This window comes from Toxotes jaculatrix, chromosome 12, assembly GCF_017976425.1.
Source record: "Toxotes jaculatrix isolate fToxJac2 chromosome 12, fToxJac2.pri, whole genome shotgun sequence".
Lineage (NCBI taxonomy): Eukaryota > Metazoa > Chordata > Actinopteri > Toxotidae > Toxotes > Toxotes jaculatrix.
Window position 1 is genome coordinate 24,131,631 of NC_054405.1, and position 19,408 is coordinate 24,151,038.

The 19,408-nt window shown below is 43.4% G+C and overlaps 1 protein-coding gene across 2 annotated transcripts in view; it reads left to right on the plus strand.

The window, feature by feature from the left end:
* The window catches only part of klf8 (Kruppel-like factor 8), a 55,330-nt gene that overhangs the window by 12,245 nt on the left and 23,677 nt on the right, over positions 1–19,408 (plus strand). For both annotated transcript variants that reach the window (XM_041051182.1, XM_041051183.1), the window contains exon 2: positions 16,361–16,735. In XM_041051182.1, coding sequence (XP_040907116.1) covers positions 16,361–16,735 — 375 coding nt within the window. The remainder of the gene's footprint in view (positions 1–16,360; positions 16,736–19,408) is intronic.

A 19,408-nucleotide genomic window follows, 5' to 3' on the forward strand; every position in this document is an offset into this window, starting at 1 on the left:
GGGGTGGGGGGAGGGAGAGAAGGAGGAAGTTAGCGAGGGAAGGGGGTGGGCGGTGGGTGGAGGGTGGTTGGAGGTTGAGGTGGGCAGGGTGTGTCTGAAATTGTGTGTAATAAGAGACACAGGTTATCGCAATGACAGAGAGACAGAGAGCAGGGCTGATGACAGGGAGAGAGAGAGAGGGTGATGATCAAATAGTAAAGTCTCTCTAACATGAACACACACACACAGATTTCTATGGAAAATGATATCGATCTCCCACGGTATCTTGATGTTTTGGAAGTATTCATCTTTACTTTCACTCTGGTGCAGCCACATGAGATTGAATCGGAATTGGAAACGGGGTTAAAGGTGACGGAGGTCAGCTGATCATATTATACAGGGGATAATCGCACATATGAAAACAAAAGACTCAGTACACTCAGAGTGGTGATGTGATATATTTGCGCCACCAATCCTGATTAAAATTTCTTCCTCTGTTACGTTACCGTAAACAAAAGATCCCCAGGACAGACAGGCTAACAAGAAACTCTGGGTGGTGTGTTTTAGTTCTGTGACTAAATAATGACAACATTTGTTTGGACTGAGAAAAGTGAAAGTATTAAATCTGTCAGGTTGCATCTTTTGTGTTTGTTTTCAAGACACTGCTCTGCACTTAATTACGAGCAGGAGAAACACAGCATTTCCCCATTTGCTGCTTTTCTAAAAAACATTTTAGAGAACAACTTTACTGTGCGTTTCAGTACCTGTGTGTTTTCTTTATGCAGACTTTACAGGCTGATGAAATCAAAGGTGGTGCTGTTTATCTTCAGTGAAATGCACTGAGTGCATCTCACTCAACCAACTAAAAGCGTGTTCAGAGAGCTACAGTACAAGTTTTTTGATTTGTTTTGTTCTGTGTATTAATTAGTTGTAAGTGCTGCAATATGAGTTTGATTTGTTATCTGAAAGGTGGGGTTTTCAGACTCTGGTTACTGTGCTGTTTTAACTTCAGAGGGGAGCTGGTCCTACCTTTGCAGGGTCAGAGCATCTGCATGGTCGTAGAGTCGTGTAGTAACAGAGAGGAAGGAGTAGTTCACTTCACTTTCCTGTGGTCTACCACCAGTGTTGAGCCACAACAGAAACCCCGGGTGGGGCAAACAGAGAAGATGAGCCCTTTTGGGGGTTCGACGCCAGGCTCGCATCAGCATTCTGGACTAGCTGCAGGGGTCTGGTGGCAGGTGGAGTTGCAATAGTCCAGGTGACAGCTGACATACCCTGGGTCAACACGTGGGCTGTCTCCTTTGTAAGGAAGAGACCAGTCCTCCTGATTTTGATTACTGCTGCCATGTTTGTTGAGAGTGTTAGTTCAACATTCAGGGGCAATCTCAGGTTCCTCACTGTCCAAGCTGGCATCACTTAGTATTGTCATTGTTGTGATGGACAGAGCTCGGTGTGGACATTCTCACAAGCTCAGTCTTGCCTATTTTGATCTTGAGATGTTTGAAATAGTGAAATGTGTGTTAAATAAAATGCTGCCTTGTGTTTCTGTAACCCATTGATATGAGTGACCTTACACACTTTGTCTCCTCATCGACACCATGTCTCTAATTTTGTAAACAAATCTACTGGCTAACGTAGCTGATAGCATCTTAACAGAGCTTAACCTGGTGCAACAGAAATGAAACTGAACCAAACCGATGAGGTTCACCTCATTAAAAAAAAATGAAAATGTGTGCACTCAGCTAATGGCACATTCTTCCACCTAAGCTGAAGTGCACTTCTACGTTTTCATGTAGAGAAACCCCCTTTGGCAAAACATATTTGGTGTTGAGCAAGCAAGGTGTCGTGGACCTGCTGAGCTGGTCTGAAACTGTTTAAGCAAATGGTCTTTCAGCCTGTTCATTTGTGTGGTGTCTGAAAGTGACTTCTGTAACAGTGTGAGCCCTCCTGTGCCAACGACAAACTAACAAAGTGACGGATACAAGTTCTGCACATTGACTCTGATCAGTAAATCGACTGTAAAGCCTGTGAAGTGATTCTGTCGGGTCCAACGTACGTGTAGTTTGATTACAGCAAAGTAACCAATAACTAGCAAACTACTTCTGTGGTTTGGTAGTTATTGGTACTTTTACTGCATGTGTAGAAACCTCTAACAATAATTTGGCTTTTTTTTCCCCAGACAGATTATTTTTTCCTGAGTGGCCTTTCAGAACATGTTAAACATGTTTCCTTTTAAACATGGTTGGATAACACATTGTACAAGCTAGTTTAAAGCGTATTGTGGGCCTGTCTGGCCTTTTGACCTGGAGTGACTCTGGTCCTGGGTCAGGTCTCGCATGAGAGGAACTGAGAGGACCCATGAAGACCTTTGCTGTGGGTCCTCGCGTCTCTCTCATGTTTGCATTTTGTCCAATTATGTTAATATAAAAAAAGAAAACAGTTGTAGGAGTCATATTTTAGGGGCTGTTAATGCAGATGGAACAACTTTCACTTTTGTTTTTAACGGCATGTGCTCCGACTGTCTGACAGATAGGAGACATGTTATCATTGCTTCACAAAGTAAATGTGTTTGTGTGTGTGTGTGTGTACACACTCACTCATGTTTGAGGTTAGTTCCTGCCGATTAGTGTACCTTGAATTCAGTGTGAGCTGTTAGAGAAGTGCTCTGACCTCAGTGGTTTGGGCACATGGGTGTGAGTTTGTGCATGTAGTGCATGTTGTGGTAATAATGTGTATAACTTTGTGCCGAGTACACTAATTTTGTCTACTGTGTGTGTGTGTGTGTATGGATAAAGTAGGGAAGTGGTGGCCGGCTTTGCGTCAGCAGGGTGTGGTGTGATAACAGCTACGCAGCTTATTGCTTGCCTTCTCCTGCTCTCTTTCTAGGTCTCTCTCTCACTTGTTCTCTCTTTCTCTCTCTCTCTCCCTCTCTGCCAGCCAGATGGAGACACACCCAGTTCTTCTCTGCACTCCGCTGCATCTACACAGTGTGTGTTTGTGTTTTTTTTTTTTTTTCTGACCAACATTTCTAAAAAATGACAATGCAATAACATGTCACTGTGTTTTGGGTCCAGATTAAGGTAGACACCAGAATGTAAACAATATTATAGAGAGCTCTAAATGTGAAATTACTAAATTGCAGTTACAAACACTTCTGTAGAGATGGGTCATATTTGGCTGGTGGCCAGTTAGCAGCATCTGTCAGCCATAAAAGAGCCAATCAGCAGCAACATGAGTCAACTAGCGGAGCACCAGAGGAGACCAAATAATCCAAGTCTAAACAGCAAGAGTAAAAAAAATTTAAATAAAAAAAATCCAGCCTGGAAAATCACGGTAACATCTGGCAAACACTGACAAACTGCATCAACAAAGCGCAGCAGTGGCCACGAGCTGAAACTAAACAACTGGGATTAATAATGAACATGTGGTAATAGACGATTTAAAAGCCCCACTTTTCAATGTTTGTATATATCAACAACAGATGAAATCGGTTTAATTTGAAAAATGACGGTCACAGCGATGAAATATCCCACATTTCAGCAGCTTTACGGAGCTTTTCAGCCTCTTTTAGCTCTTATTTAAATTTTGTTTTATTGCACATTTTCTGTTTGGTTCGGTCTTTGGTTTGTTTTCATCAGCCTTGTTTCCAGAAACTGGCAGCTAAAGCACTAGATATTTTGAATGAAAAGGTATACAGTCCACAGCACAGTATATAGAGCTGAAGGTAACCTCATACGACCCATCTGTGCTGCAGTATTTGCATTAGTGCTGTTTGTTTTTAATGTCTTTGTCCATGAAGTGTCTGTGTTATTTTACGGTAAATATGAACCTGACAGTGAACCAGCGTTACAGGATTCCTCAGTAATTCCTCCGTTGTCCCTGCAGCATTTTCTTCATGAACCTGAAAGTTTTTGCCCAGGAATGTCAAACCGTAACGATGTCTGATGTGACTGAGACTCTGTGGACAGAAGTGGATTTATAAATCCAGTGCTCATATGTCAAACATATGATATTGGTCAATATTGTCTGAAAAAAAAAAAAAAGACACAAAATCAACACTGGCATTTTTATGTTTGCACTGATACCAATGCTCCTGTATTAGTGCATGTTTAAACATATGTCTGGACATTTTCAAGTTTATTATATTGTGTCATGTAAAAAAAAAAAACACCAAACAAAACAGTCACAGCGGCAACTAAATGCAGAAAAAACACTCAACCAATGAAATCAATGAAAACAGTGAAAACAGTCCATCTGATGCTGTTTTAATAATGACAGAGAACAAAACAGGAAGGTGCTAAAAGCATGTGCATTCAAGAAACCGCACAAAAAGGAAAAGAAGAAAGGAATGAAAATGGAAAACCCAAATTACCATAAAACGGTGTGTTCAGGCAGAATGGGTTAAAAGAAAATTCCTGAGTTTTTATGCGTTTTTGGCCACGTACATGAAAGTTATTATTTAATTAGTTGCGATGCTCCCACCTGATAGAAAATGGTTTTTAAAATAGGTTTCTTTAATTTTCTGTGAAATTGTTTATGTACCCAGCTAAAAAATGTGGAGTCATTTGAACCTCCTAATCTCTGACTCGTCCATTGTCTCACTCTACTTGTCCAAATTTTCTAACTTATCTTCAGCTTCTCACTTTCTTCTTTTTTTTTTCATGACCTCTGCATGACAGACAGTATCGCACAACAGCAGTGACCTTTGACTCCGTGGCCAGTAAACACCTCTGTTTGGCCAGTGTTGACTCGTCCTTCCTGTTGTCGGGGCCTGACAGGCAGTCGTCAGCTGTTGTTTTAACTGTCTTTGCACTTCGATCAAAGCTCTGAGGTTAGATAAGACAAGTGTGTGAGTGTGTGTGTGTGTGTGTGTGTGTGTGTGTGTGTGTGTGTGTGAGTGTGTGTGAGAGAGAGAGAGAGATAGAGAGAGAGAGAGAGAGAGTGTGACAGAAAGAGAGAGAGAATCGTGTCATTGTAGAAAATTTGTGAAACATCTTTGAGATTAATGGTGTAGGTTTGAATTTAATCCTGCACCTGAGTCTCCATAAGACCCTTCTCCATACTTTACTCAGAGGTACAAAAGTCCGTCCAATGTTCTTGCTGAGACATTTGTTTTTCTCACTGCTGAGGCCTTGTGATGGGACAGTTCCGTTATTTCTTTCATTTCTGGTACATTAAGCAACTGTCGTGTAAAGAGGATGAGGTGGCTTTTTAGTTTCACCTTTTCTTTCCTGTGTGGACTCTTTCTGTCTCTTTTGTTAAAAATACTCTTGTTTAACAAGAGCTGAAACAATCAGTCGAGTAATTGTTCGGTCGATCAACAAAAAAAAATTCATCAGCAACCGTCCCCAGTCTCTTGATTAGGACACTGTAGTGGACTCTTGCAGTGTCACTCAGGTCTTGTTAATTACACTCCTGACCTCGCCTTAACAAACTGATTTGTCAAGATCAGTGTCTGCGGTGACCTGGGCTCATGGACACTCATCACGTCTTAAATTTCAATGTGTGCGTGAATCAAAGACTTCACGTCGCGCTGTTCCTTGGGTGAGCGTCAGAGGCTCCTCAGAGAGGAGGACCATGGCCCTTTAAGAGGCAGTGGTCTCTGATTAGCTGAAGTAAGGGTGGAGAGAGTGGAAGTGTCAAGGAGTGGTCGGGGACGGAGACAAGTTTATCTTCTCTGCCACAGTGTGAAGCAGAAGTAGACGTGTAGTTGCTGCTTTGTGTGTGTGTGTGTGTGTGTTTGCATGTCATGATAACAGGTCACCTCTCTCCCCCTCTGCACTGGCTGCCTCTCTTTCTGCTTCAGATATTTTTTATTTTTCTGAGCGCATTAGGAATTGATGTGTGTAATCAACATTAAAAACAGAGCTGAGGTGGGACAGTAAAGGATTGTGGGAGGGTTATGAAGAGGAGAGACATGCTGGAGAGAGAGTGTGGTATGGGTTAAATAAGGAGGAGGAGGAAGACATAGACATGTAAGGTCACAGCTGTGCACAAGAGAGTGTGAGAGAATATTTTTCTCTTTCCTCTCTATGTTTTTCTTTTCTAACTTCTGTAGTTTTTAGTTTTCTCCTGCTTCCTCTTCACCTCACCCCATCCCTCTTTCATCTCTTTCTGTCCTCTATATTGCTCCTGCCTCCTTTTAATGCTGTTTTCTGCCTCAGTGTCACCACATCGGTTCCCCTCGCCTCTCCCCTCCTTGCAGGACAATATAGAGCAGAGATGGCTCTGCTTGGTACAGTGAGCCTCAGGCGCACAGCAACATGGTGGGCAGTTGCATGCAACATATACACAGGGGGATGAATGAGTGAAAATCACATGGGAGGAATGTGTTATCTGTTGAGCAAGAACATGTTGTGATAATCAATTTGTAAGGCTGTGTTCAGACAGACGTCAGCACTGTGTCTTAAGACGCAGCCTCGTCTTCCTGTTCAGTGAGACCACTGTGGAGACACGGCAGCTTTTCTGAGAGGGTTAACTCAAAAAACACAGAGTCAACTTCTGCTGCAATGCAACATCGTCATCGTTATCATCATCACTAACACGCCGACTCTGTTTGGACTGACTGTTATTAATATGTTGAATAAATAACTTCTGATATCTAGTCTTTGAAATGTTTAGTTACAGCTTTAAGAGCCAGATTGTGGCATTAACTCTTCTTGTTGGAAAAATCAAAAGTAGGAAACTTCTAATCAGGGTTTTGTCTTTTGAGATTCGTCCCACACTGAGACAGATCTGTGTATGTTTCCGTTCCATTTTTAGCCACACTAGCAGCATGACAGTGCCACTCAGTTGTTGCACTTTGCCATGTTTCACCAAACAACAGATAGGTTGCCGTGAAATGTTTCACATACACTCATGGTCCCCAGAGGATGAATGCTACTGACTGAGGTGATCCCCTGACTTTCAGCGCCAGCATGAGGATTGCACATGTGCTTTTGAGTGAAACGGATTTCCATGAAACACATTTATGTTTCCCTTGGGATGAATTTAAATAACTTAAATAATCCCTCATGTTTTCGTCTAGTCGGTGAATCAGTACAGCGAAGTTAGTTTAGCTATATTAACATTAGTCACTGTGAGCACATTACCATGTTGATGGAGCCTCACAGAGCTGCCAGGCTGTAGACTCCTCTTTTTACATAATACAGCTGCGTGGTTCATACTTAGGCCACAGTATGTCTACATCAGTAAAAACACTGTTTTAAATATATTTGATAGCAAAATAACTCTGCTTTAAGAAAATAGAACCACGATTATATCACCAGCACCTGAACACACCCCCGCCAACGCAGCTCTGTGCGTGTTTTCGGTCTGAATATCTGCTGCTTGATGTGTTTCTTCTGTTTGAGGTGATAAGAAAACTGTGAAGATGGTAAACACAGGAAGTCCTGTTAGACTTACACCGCTGAAGTTCAAATTCCCTGAAGACTTTTTTGAAGAATACTCTTCATATGTCCCAAAATCTGGACTTTTAGAATGATTACATTTTTCTTTTTGTTGTTGTTGTTCATGAACTAACACAGATTTTTAGTGGCATGACCCTTTAGCACCCAACCAGCTTCCACCAACGCCCAACCGCCTGTCTCATCTCTGTCACTTATTAACCAAGCCCCACCCTTTCCCTGCACACACACACACACACACACACACACACACACACACACACACACACACACACACACACACACACACACAGAAACAGAAAGTGAGGGTGGTTAAGAGGGGAAAGTAAAAAGAGACTTGCAGTGGGTGAGAAAGAGAGGGGTGTGTGTGTGTTTGTACATTTGTGAATTTGTCTATATGAAGTAACTGTGAGCCAAAAGCCTCAGACCCTGATAGCTCGAACACACAAACACGCACACACACACACACACACACACACACACACACTGACTTTGGGTTTTCATATGTTTTCTTCGTAGCCTCCTTCCCTTAAAGAGGGTCCTCCTGCTTCTCAGGGCTGAGACCATATGGGGAGGGGCGTGTGTGTGTGTGTTAGGGACTCCAGTTACAAGAGTTGTGCAATGTTTGGAGCCTCAACTGGAAACCAATGGGAACTGACCTCCCTGCCCTCTCCCAACTTATCTGCACCACCTTCTCTTCTCTTCTCTGAAGTTTCATTCGATTCTGTATTTCAGCGCAGTCGTTCACTAAATTTAAAATTAGCCTGAGGTTAAAGTCTCAGTAGTTGTCAGGTAGCATACGACTGCTCATTGGCCGAATTCAGCTGACCAGTCGGCAAAGTGTCGTGAATAACAGCCATGTTTGATTTCGATGAGCCTCACTGGAGGTGCAGTGAAGCTGTAGACAGCAGGACACACACCTGTCTGACCTGCATTTGAACTAGTCCTGTGTGTAAATGGAAGCCTGCTCCAGTGCAGCTCAGTGCAGTTTGTTAGTAAGAAACATCTGAGTGCATCTGCAGACACGTGCAGACAGTGAGTGGCTGCTGCTGTGGCCTTCTTTGTTTCCAGTGTATACCTGGCGGCCGACTGCCGCTCTCGTGAGCGTGCGCAGCTGTTTGCTGCTGCCGTCTGAGCTGATGATGGTTTAACTTTTTCAGTGACCATGGCAACCACAGAAATAATACGGGAGTTTATTTTACTGGGATCTCAGCTCCAGGGCTTCGACGCCTTCAGGAGTGGCAAATGAACAAAGATTTCATGTAACCACGGGACAGGATTGGTTTGGTGTAAGGACTGACTGGGAAACCTGTTTATGCTCCCACGATATGGTCACTCTGTAACCCCGTCTTTGGCCTTTTATTTCTCTCTACACGTGTCCAAATAATCCTAAAGATGCCACAACATTTCTGAAGATGTGTAACCGCCCACTGCGACCGAACCTGAGCTTTCACCGCGTTTGCATTCAGCGCACTGACAAATTACTGGTTTGTACCTCAATGCTGTCGGCGGTGTGGAGGATGTTAGACGGTGCGATGAACTGAGGGCGAACTCACAGCAGTATGAGGAGACGGCCATTATGGGGAAAAAAAGCCTTCTGCTTTTCTCTTTAGTTTGGTTATCTTACTTCCTCTTCCATGCTGATTGTGTTCTCTTACATGGCAGTGAACCCCAAACTGAAGCCGCTGCTGCTGCGGAGTCAGATAATAGCATTTTAAAAGGAAAGTCTGAGTCAAACCGAGGCAGAATACACACAGAAACGGAGAACTGGAGCCAAATGATCTTCATCTGCACTTCTGATGAAAAGGACTGAACGCCGTGTGCCAGTTTATGCGTTCACCTTCGATAGGGTTTTTTGGAACAGCTTGGGAAAATTGCTGTGTGTGCGTCCATGGGTGTGGGCATAACCAGGCGTGAAACGTGTACGTCTGCATACGTGTGTGTGTGTGTGTGTGTGTGTGTACCCTTATGGGGCATGAACAGAGTGTGGCTGACTGGGGCAATCCCCCACCCCCCACCCAAAACACACTCACTCACACACACATACACACGCGCGCGCGCGCACACACACACACAGGGCTTCAGGGCTTTGGAGAGAGGCAGCAGAGCAGTGACAGAGAGGAGAGCACTGACCCAGATAGTCTCTCTGTCCCACCCTCTCTCTCTTTCTCACACACTGTAAAAAATACGCTCATCAAGGGGCTTTATTTTAAACTCAAGTCTTTTTTTGTGATTAATCTCGAAAACCTGTCAGAAAATGGTGAAAAATGTCAAAGAATGTGTTCACATTAATCCAGTTAAATAAAAAAAAAGTCTTTTTGTCTCTGTTTCAGGCCTGTGGCCCTGTTCACACCTGGCATTAACCTGCATTTCATGTGTCATTATAGCCAATTACACAGCACAGCGGTTGTCTCTTACCTGTGTTTATGATGATTGTGTTAGCCGACATCGTGATCATAAAATTATGATTTTATCTGCAACGCGGCAGCTTGGGAATGAGTACGAGTTAACCTGAAGCTTTTATGAGCCGCAGTTAATTCAACATTTCATACTTGTTTTGCTGAAACCAGAGGCCCTGTTCACACCTGGTTTAAACCATCAAAGGTTATAAATTGCAGCGGTGAGTTTTCATGTGCTATTTGTCTTTCTCACGGCTTTGTAATTTTTACATTATGGAGAAATGGAGATGACGTTCCGCCTCATGTTGAAAGTTCTGAAGAACGTTCAGTCTGTTTGGACCTTCTACCTCTGAAAATCCAGCTTTTCAAGAACACTATGCTAAGTGCTTTTTGTCACGCCCAACTGTCTGTGTGATTACTGACACTACACGTGATCACATGATGCATGTGTTGCTACTGACAGATCACAGATCTGTGTTGTCAGATGACTCCGCGAGTATAGAAACTGCATTGAAAAGCGAAACAAACGGACGGAGCCACACACACCGAACCTGAGTTTGCCGTTAACCTTTATTTTTTTTAGTGTACTCATTTCTGTTTGCATACAAAGCAAAGACATTTGGGAAGTGGTCACTTTTTGCAGCAGGTTCCTCCAGCACCCCTCCTGTCAGGTCCCTGTCTATCTCCTTTCACTGTCCCTCATGAGAAAAGCAAAACTCAAAGATATTTTCATTTCCCGTTAAAGCGTTTGCATTTGCTGTAGCAGATGATCTGAATGTATCTTGCTTTGAATTCCAGGAGGTAGTGACAGGATTTGAGTACTGCTTTGAATCTTTGAATCCCAGACCGAGACACAGAAAGTAAACGACACCCCCCACCCCAGAAACGCTGTCACATGACTCTTCTCCTCAGCTCCCCACAGCTTTGCAGTAACAGACTGGTTGTTCTGAGCGGGTGTGAATGTGTGGGACCGTATGAGGATGAAGCAGAGCGTTCAGTTCACGCTCAGTCAGCCTTCACTGGATAAAAATAGATTTTAAAAATGTTCAGATTGGCCTGTTTGAAGCCCAGAGACAGATCTTCCAGTGGACGGCGACAGAACGACTCTATCACAAATCCAACCCCCCCAAAAAAACATACAGTCACTCAGTTATTTCCTCAAAAATGTGTGGCCTCTGTACAGTTACTGGCGTCTCCTTATTGTGATGTTTAGGTCTATGACTAATGATTATTTGTAGCATTGATTGATCTTATTCTTATTCTTTCTTTTGACTAATCAAAGTCGAAAGAAAGAAGACCACAAGTGGAGTCATGCAGCTTTGAAATAGCCACGAATTTTATGCTCAAGTTGAAACATTTTCAACGCATGTTCACTTCAGTCTGCACCACTCAGAGCGAATTTGTGTCTGCTGACATCCACGTGTTTGCACGGACTTGTAATGCAGTGCTACGTGCAGCCGGGTCAGCTCTAACATCTGATGAACGCACCTTTAGAGCAGACTTTTTTTTTTTTTGGTTATTTGTTTACATGTATTTGGAACTTGTAAACAAAGTAAGCGATCCACCGTGGCTGCTGTGATGTTGTGAGTTTGCTGCTTGCATACGCCCTCATCTGATTATGTTGGCGCACAGCTTTGAATGTAGTGTAACTGTGGCCGGGTCACGGAAAGGTTCGCTGATCCCTCGACTCAGCAGTGACACCCCTTCAGTCAAAAAGTCCTGTCTCTCTCTCTCTCTCTGTCTGTCTGTCTGTCTTTTTTTTCCCAATCTTCCTCTTCCCTCTCCACCCCCACCCTGACTTCCTGTGGTGGGATCAGAGGCTGAAAGGGTCACACCCACCCCACCCTTTTTTTTTTTTTATTCCTGGAACTCCACAGTGGGACCCCTCCTCCGGGGGGAGGCACACACACACACACACACACGCACATACTCTTGTCACTCCTCGTTTACACACACACACAACATGCGCATACGCACTCACACGGTCTCTCACTATCACTACTCGTTAGTGCTGCTTTCCACACACACACTCCTGACCCCCCCTCACTGTACTCCTTCCCCTTGACTGCCTCGTTTGCCAGCAGATGTGGATCAAGCTGGATTTGCAAAAGATTCTCAGTGTTTGCTTCACTCTGTTCGACGTGGATTGACTGGGTGTGGTTTATAAGCTGAAGCGCAACTTCACAAACTCCAGACATCTTAACATTTCAATTTAGTGTGTTTTTTCTGTGATTTACTGCTCACACGGTTCAGTCTGAACTGTCCTGGAGCACTGAGCTCCACCCAGCTGGAGCTCCAGATTAGGTTAAAACAAACACCAAAGAATTATTTGCAAATCCTGTTGGATCCAGGTCTGGCTACAGTGTGTAACCCTTCCAATCCAAAATACTTTTCAACAGCTTTATGCTCAACTCTGTGCACACACAGTAAAAAGGTTCTACTGCGTTTCTAGTAACAATGGATGGCAAAGGTGATTCACAGTGGACAAAAATTTCCTCTCCACCCTCCACCTGTAGGGGAGGAAGCTTTCTGTTGTTATTAGTGTAAAACTAATCAGAATCTAAGCAGAATCGTGAGGTTGGAAAAAGATTCTGTTAAATTTCAGTGTGAAGCTGGAATTGAGGGAATGTGTTTGACTGGTGGAGTTTTGCCCTTCAGCTGTGCCGTCTGCAGCCTTCAGCTCTTTCCAACAGACAATAACAAATCCTCCCTCCTCAAGATTGTCTGACACGTACCTAAAAATGTAAACAATACGGTGGTTTCTCGGCTAAAAGAAGTGCTTTGTGTCATGTCTGGCTGTAGAGCACCAAATCTGATTGATCATTTGCAGGAATCCTTCCACAAACTTCTTCACTCTGGACATGAAAATGTCGGAGAAAGAATGTGATCGGGCTTAATGAGGCGAGTAAAAGCGCCTCTTCGAGTCCCACCCTGTGACCAGAAACAGACAATAATTGTTTACATTTTTTCTGTGGGTTGTAAATTCAGCTGTATTTTCATTCACACTGTCTCCACAGAACTGAATGGACAGGTTCAACAAGGTGAGAAGTGGCCAATCACAGAAGAGAACAGATGATAGCAGGGCCATCAGAGAAGAGCACATTAGTTTCGAGACAAAACGCTGGAACAAGTTGAAAAGAAAAGATGAAGGGATGACATTGTCAGTCTTTATCTGCACAACCTGTTCATTCTTAGAATCCACACTAGGTTTGCACAGTTTCCTGTTTTCTCCACACTTAACATTGTCATCTTCTTAACTTTGTATACACCTACATACAACTTTTACACCAAGTAAACATACTTCCTTACAACAGGAAAAAAGCAGCAGTGCATTCTGGTCTATTTGGTGTAAAAATCAGACTCAGTTTCACTTTCTCTGATGGATTTTTCTCTCTGTCATTGTTGAAGGTTGGTGCAAAGTGGCAGACGTAGAAGCTCAGAAAAAAACCCTCAGTGTTTAAGATCTCTGGACGTTTGCTGCTCTTAGATTCAACTGTAGCAGCGTTAAAAATAACCAAACATGTCACATGGTCTCTCTCTGGCCTCGTATACAAATTAAAAAGACCCATGAAGTGGAGCCATATAAAGTAGAAGATACTTTTAAAAGTATCAGGGAGTGAGTTTGATGTAATTTAAGACCCTGGCTGTGTGAGGGTTGCCAGCTGGAGGGAAGGTGTGGCATCAAGCTGCCTTTACCTTTGTTTAGACACACAGAGGGGGCTCTGTCCACTCACAATGGGACTGAGATTCCAGTGTGTGCCCTCTGCATGAGTGTGTGTGTGTATGTGTGTGTGTGTGTGTGTGGGAGGGGTGGTGCTTGCAGCCACACCCAGGCTGATTGGCTGAGGCCCCACCTCACTGTGGAATCCACTGGAGCCGGGTCACATGTCAGTCTGCCCAGTGAGCGACACACAGTCCGTGTCCACAGTCACAAACAGAACAAAACGCTGTAAACAAAAATAATAAACAAGAATACTTGTTTGTGTTACCGTAGGAAAATCCACTGACAGGAGATTTTTACTTCACAGATTCCCTCGGTGCTCGATTTGTGATGAAGAAAGAAAGAAAATCGGCAAAAAAAAAAGACTCGAGTTTTAGTTCATTTGTAATTTTTTAACCACACAGGTTAATAAAACAGAGAAGCTCACGGCTGATACACTGACGCAGAGGTGGAACAAAATGTGAAAGATTTTTTTTTTTTTTTTGCACTTTATTAATCACAGACCATGTTCGTAAATCAACAGCTGTGTGTTAGTAAAACATTAGAAATCTGGTGAAAGCACCTGTGGTTTATAAAAAAAAAAAAAGAACTGCTGCAGACTGGGCGACATTTTATTACTGTGACCTCATACAAATGCTCCTTTTACAACTATTATTATTATTATTTCCTTTCAGAACCTTAAAGGGGAACACACACCAGAGGCATATTATGCTGTTGTGAATATTATTTGTATATTTATTTTTCCAATCACTGTTACTGTTAAAACACCTCAGTTCATTTGGGCTAATACAGGCTAATACAGTGAGCTGGGCTTCGCTTATTAATTCATAGATGCTCATGTACAGCTAATGCTCCTCATACTGACAGTATACAGTTGATTTTAGGTTACATAACACTGCATTTCCCATTAAACATTGGGGCGTACCCAGGGACCCCACCGCAGACAGGAAGTAGAAAAGCAGAAAGCTTGTTTTGTGTATTTGAGAGTCAGTAGCGTAGGTGTGATGTCTCCTCACACTGCCTGGATGACACGATCGAAACTAAGCCGCGCCGGATCATCCCATTGGCCTGTCTCAGTGTGTCCTGTGGTGTGTGCGGGTTCAATCGCGCAATCACTTTCAGTGGGAAACGCAACAAGATGTTTCAGCTTGTGTTTCATCGTGTTCGGTTGTACAGATCTCACAAAGTCGGATTTCATTTTAAAACCACAACGCAAAAAAAATTCCACTGAGACGTCGACTGTGTGACCGCATCAGCAAACAACTGAGCTCAGAGGGGAAGAAAAAAGAAAGAACAGGAGAAGAGGAGGGGAAGTTACCTTTTTTTTCTAACTTCCACTCAGTGGTTTGAAAACTGTGAGACTGGGTGTGTTACAATGGGAGCAATGAACGTTTGAAATAAATGTAATCAATGATTAAAATAAATTCAATTAATCAACAATTTATCAATTAATTAATCAACAGAACAGCAGGGTAAAATGTCCAAAGTTCTCTGGTTCCACCATCACAAATATGAGAACATGCTTCTTTTCTCCTTATTTGGAATATCTGTGAGATTCAGATTGTTTAACACATTTTTAGACATCACCCAGGAATCTGAACGTTTCTGATTTAAAGCATAATTTTGCCAGAGGTAGAAAATTAATGAGACAAAGTTCTTGTGTTGTGTCTTATATTTCAACAACACTTTGAAAACTTTGTGTTAAATGACGCTCATACTAAGGTCCTGAGAAAAGAGTTGGTCCGGGTGTTTCCTCGTCAGCTTCGACGCATTACAGATGAAAAGCAGCGCCAAATATTTAGGTCAAATTATACCGAGGCTCAGGTGTTCAAGTAGATGATTTACTGCTATTAAAAAGTTCTTACACTGTTTTTTTTTTTTTTTTTTTTTGCAGTTCTCGTAAATCTCGTAGCGGTAGAAATTTAAAAAGTGTGAGAAAGGAAGTGGACATGGAGGGAAAATGGAGACAGAAAAGAAGAGAAGGGGTGTGCGCCTTACTGGGAGTGTGTGTTGAGTCCCTCTGCCTTGGCACTCCCCACACCTCTCTCTCTCTCTCTCTCTCTCTCTCTCTCTCTGTCAGAGTGTGTGTGTGTGTCTTTCGTTCAGCTTCCAGAAAAGGGTGTGTCTGCCTGCCACTGAAAGGGAGGGAGGGGTCAGTTCACGGCTACTCCTCCCTGCTCTCTCTCTCTTTCTCTGTGACTCTGTTATTTCTCTTTCGCTCTCATTCCCTCAGTAGCAGCCTCAGGATTAGGCCTTTGTCTTTTGTCCTTTTCTGTCTCTTCTCTCTGTCTTCAATTTTCTGTCTTTTTTAAACAGAGTGTGTGTTTGTGTGTGTGTGTGTGTGTGTTTTTTTAACCCCCCCTGCCTTCTGGCAGATTTTTGAGAGGGGGGTTTTTCTTTAGCAGGCTTCTTGAGCAGAGGTAATCCTTCTTACCTCCAAACTCTGGCGTGCCATTTCCTGTCTTGCTTCCTCTCCTACCTGTCTTCCTACCCCTCTTCCTCCTCCCCCGTCCTCTTCAATTTTCTCCTCAGTTTTTCACATTTTCTTTCCTCTTCTGTTGCCCCCCCTCTCCCCCTTCTTTGCGTCTTCAAACCCTTTTAACAAGTCCCCTCCTTTCACCCTCTCCCCCTGGCCTGGAAGTTTTGGCTTTTTTAAAAATACCTTTTTCTCTCCCTTTACTCCCCCCTTCTTCCCCTGTTTCTTGCTGCCATTTGACCCCACCCCCCTTTTTCCTCCTCAACTACCCCCTTATCACCTCCTCTCCTCCCTTCCTCAACCCCCCTTCCTTCTTGTCCAATATGCCGTCAATCCTTCTTTCCTCTTCTCACCTTCTGTCTCTTCTTCTCCTCCTCAGTGCCAGTCGACTCCTAAGCAGAAGAAGAATGCTGTCGGCTCCCAGAAGAAGCAGAGGAGCCCGGCCAAGCAGAGCACCCTGACCCGAAAACAACAACAACAACAACAACAACAGCAGCAACAATCGCTGCCATCGTCATCACCTCTGCCACCTACAGTCAAGGAAGAGGAGGAGAAGGAGGAGGAGCCCGTGACCCGGCCTCGGCCGCCAAAGGAGGACGAGGGGGAATCAGGCGAGGAGGAGCGAGAAGAAGTGGCGACAAAGTCTGTGAAGAAGAAGAAGAAGAAAGAAAAGGAGGAGGAGGAGGAGGAGGAGGGAGAGACAGACATGCCCTCTGTACAGATCAAACCAGAGCCAGAGGAGATGGAGTGCACGGTGAGGAGGACGAGACGGGACAGGACGGGGGGGGGGGGGGGGGGGGGGGGGTTGGATGGAGGTGATTGATTAGAAGGGATGGGGTGGAGGATGTGTGGGTGAAGAGGCAGAGGGATTCATGGACAGATGGATGGATGATAGTCAGGTGGGTGTGGGCAGGTGTGGCTGCGACTCGCATGGTTTATGATTGCGCTTGTTTGATCACGTCGAGTTCACACCGGATTAGATTCAGACGCTGAGGGAGGATTTTATTTATGAGTCAGTGATTAACTGAAAATCAATTTGTTAATTAGTAATATGAATCTGGCCTCTTTTAGTGTTCCAACTTCAGGGAGTCCACGTTTGATCTTAATATCTGAGAGTGAGCAGCAGACATGGAAGCCATATGTAAAGCAGAGCTGTGGCCTCCATTTTACACCAGTGTTTCATCACGTGGTCCACTGGTTTAGTTCAACCCAGGTCTGTTTTCATAGAACTGGCATCGTTTCCTCCTGTAGTAAGAACAGGAGAAGCCAAGTGATCAGACGGGTTGTAAATAAACCCTCAGATTGGCTTGTTTACAACCTGTCTGACCGTTTCTTGTGTCATCAGAGACAGAAATGATGGACAAGACTAAAAATAAGACCCCTGGTGTGAACACCTAGAATAAACATTCCCATTAGATTCTCAATCAACTTTGTTCTCTGTTTAAAACTGATGCACCGAGCTGGGATAAACCTGTGTTGGAGGTTGGTGTGATTGGGTCAAGACGCTTTATCTGATGGGAGCACGTTTTTTCAAAGATGATGAAACTCAGTCCAGAAAAGTCGGTTTGAGAAACAGATCTGTGAGTTAGGCGGCTTATCGGACGCCTAAATGATAGGGAGGGATTTTACTGCTCTGAAAAGTTACCACAGCAGCAATCGTTTTATCTTTTGTCGCCATGATCACCAGGTAAACAGTGGAAAAATGATCTTCACACTACAAAATAATCTATGGATGCATATCTGAAACGATAAAGCAGATAAAGCAGTGCCATGCTGGGTGGCGTTGAATTGTGTTTCGGCAAAAGCCGACTCATGGTCACCGTTTTTTTTTTTGCCAGGAGACCCTGTGTTTGTTTTGCCAGACCAGATTTATTCAGCTTTTTGGATTCCTAACCCCAGGCCCAAAACCAAAATGTTGTGTCTATATTAACTCGGTGATGACAGTGTGAAAGAATTCAAGTTTTTCTTTCACTGCTTAGGTGTTGGTATTTAGCAGGTATTTACTTTTATGAAAGGTCAGCTGTGAGTTTCTGTTTTCCTGTCTCACATGGAATTTGTATGTGAAAGTGTGATTATTTTCACAGTTTTTGTTAAAAATCATTTTTGATAGAACACCAGATTCAGATCACCCAACACACTCAAATTGAATCAGATACATTTAAACTGAATCAGTTTCTGTTCACTAGATTTAATGTAAATTGGTTTTTGAAAACCCTGCTGATGTGGAGACAAACATTCTTCAAAACTTTATTAAAAAACACACAATTAGCGTCGGCATTTTGACTTTCAACAGACAAAATATGAAATCATGCCTCTGCCTGTTATTTTGTGAAATTGGATGATATCAACTCTGAACTATTTCTAAAGCTTTCCTGGAACTTTATCCATGTCCCATGTTTATATTTTGAGGATGTTTTTTTCACAAAGTTCCCTCTAACGCAAGTGATCATTTATTACACGGACCCGTCTTTAGTCATTACTTCACCTCGTCATCACAAACTTGTGATGGATAATTCGTAAGAACTTTATTTTAGAGAATTATAGTAGAAGCCGTAGTTTCGTATAAATGAGAACCGAGGATGCAGAGGACTGATTGAAGTGGAAGGACTGAGTGAAATGGAAGTTGTGGGTAGTTGAACGGTGGAGGATGAACTGATGATAGCTCCAAAGATAGATGGAGTGAAGGAAATGCAAGAGTAAAATTGATGGAGGAGTCACAGGAGATATGCATGGAGAGGTGGGTGAGGGAGCGTGAGGGTGGAGGGGGGATGGATTGGACAGTGAGCGGTGGTTGACGGGATGGTGTGTTGGTGAGGAAGAGGAGGAGTCTGGTGATGGTTGTAAGGAATCAGATGCTTCAGATTTCTTGACATGTAGAAAAGTGGTAATGTGTGACTTTTTTTCACTCCTGTTGGTGAAGCTGTTTCTAGTAGTTTCTACCCAGCTCCTCTTCTGCTGCTGCTGCTTATTCCAAACAAACCAGAATCATAAAACCTCATTTCCTGTGCTGCTCAGCTTTTCTTTCCCAGGAAGGAAGAACTACCTTGCTTTGAATTGGACATTGAAACTGAACGAGGCCTTACTGCTGGAGAGCCTTTAAGCAAAAGCCTTTAACCTCCCAGGGATTCCAGCAGCAGTGACAGAATTAATTGAACTGTGTGAATGTGAAGTGAAGCAGCTCTGAGAAAAAAAAAAAAACACGTGACCTCTGCCTGGCTTCTCTGGGTATGTAAATATGACAGGGCATATTAAGATCATGATGACTCTTTCTGCTCTGTCAACAGGATGTCAGGAAAATGAGGGAGCAGGAAGAGCAGGTAGTCCTGATGGGTGGATGGATAAAACTCTGTAGAAAGTCATAAAACGCACTTTATGAACAAACACTTAATTGCTCTCACATGGTAAAGTGTGTTGACATTTGAGGTTT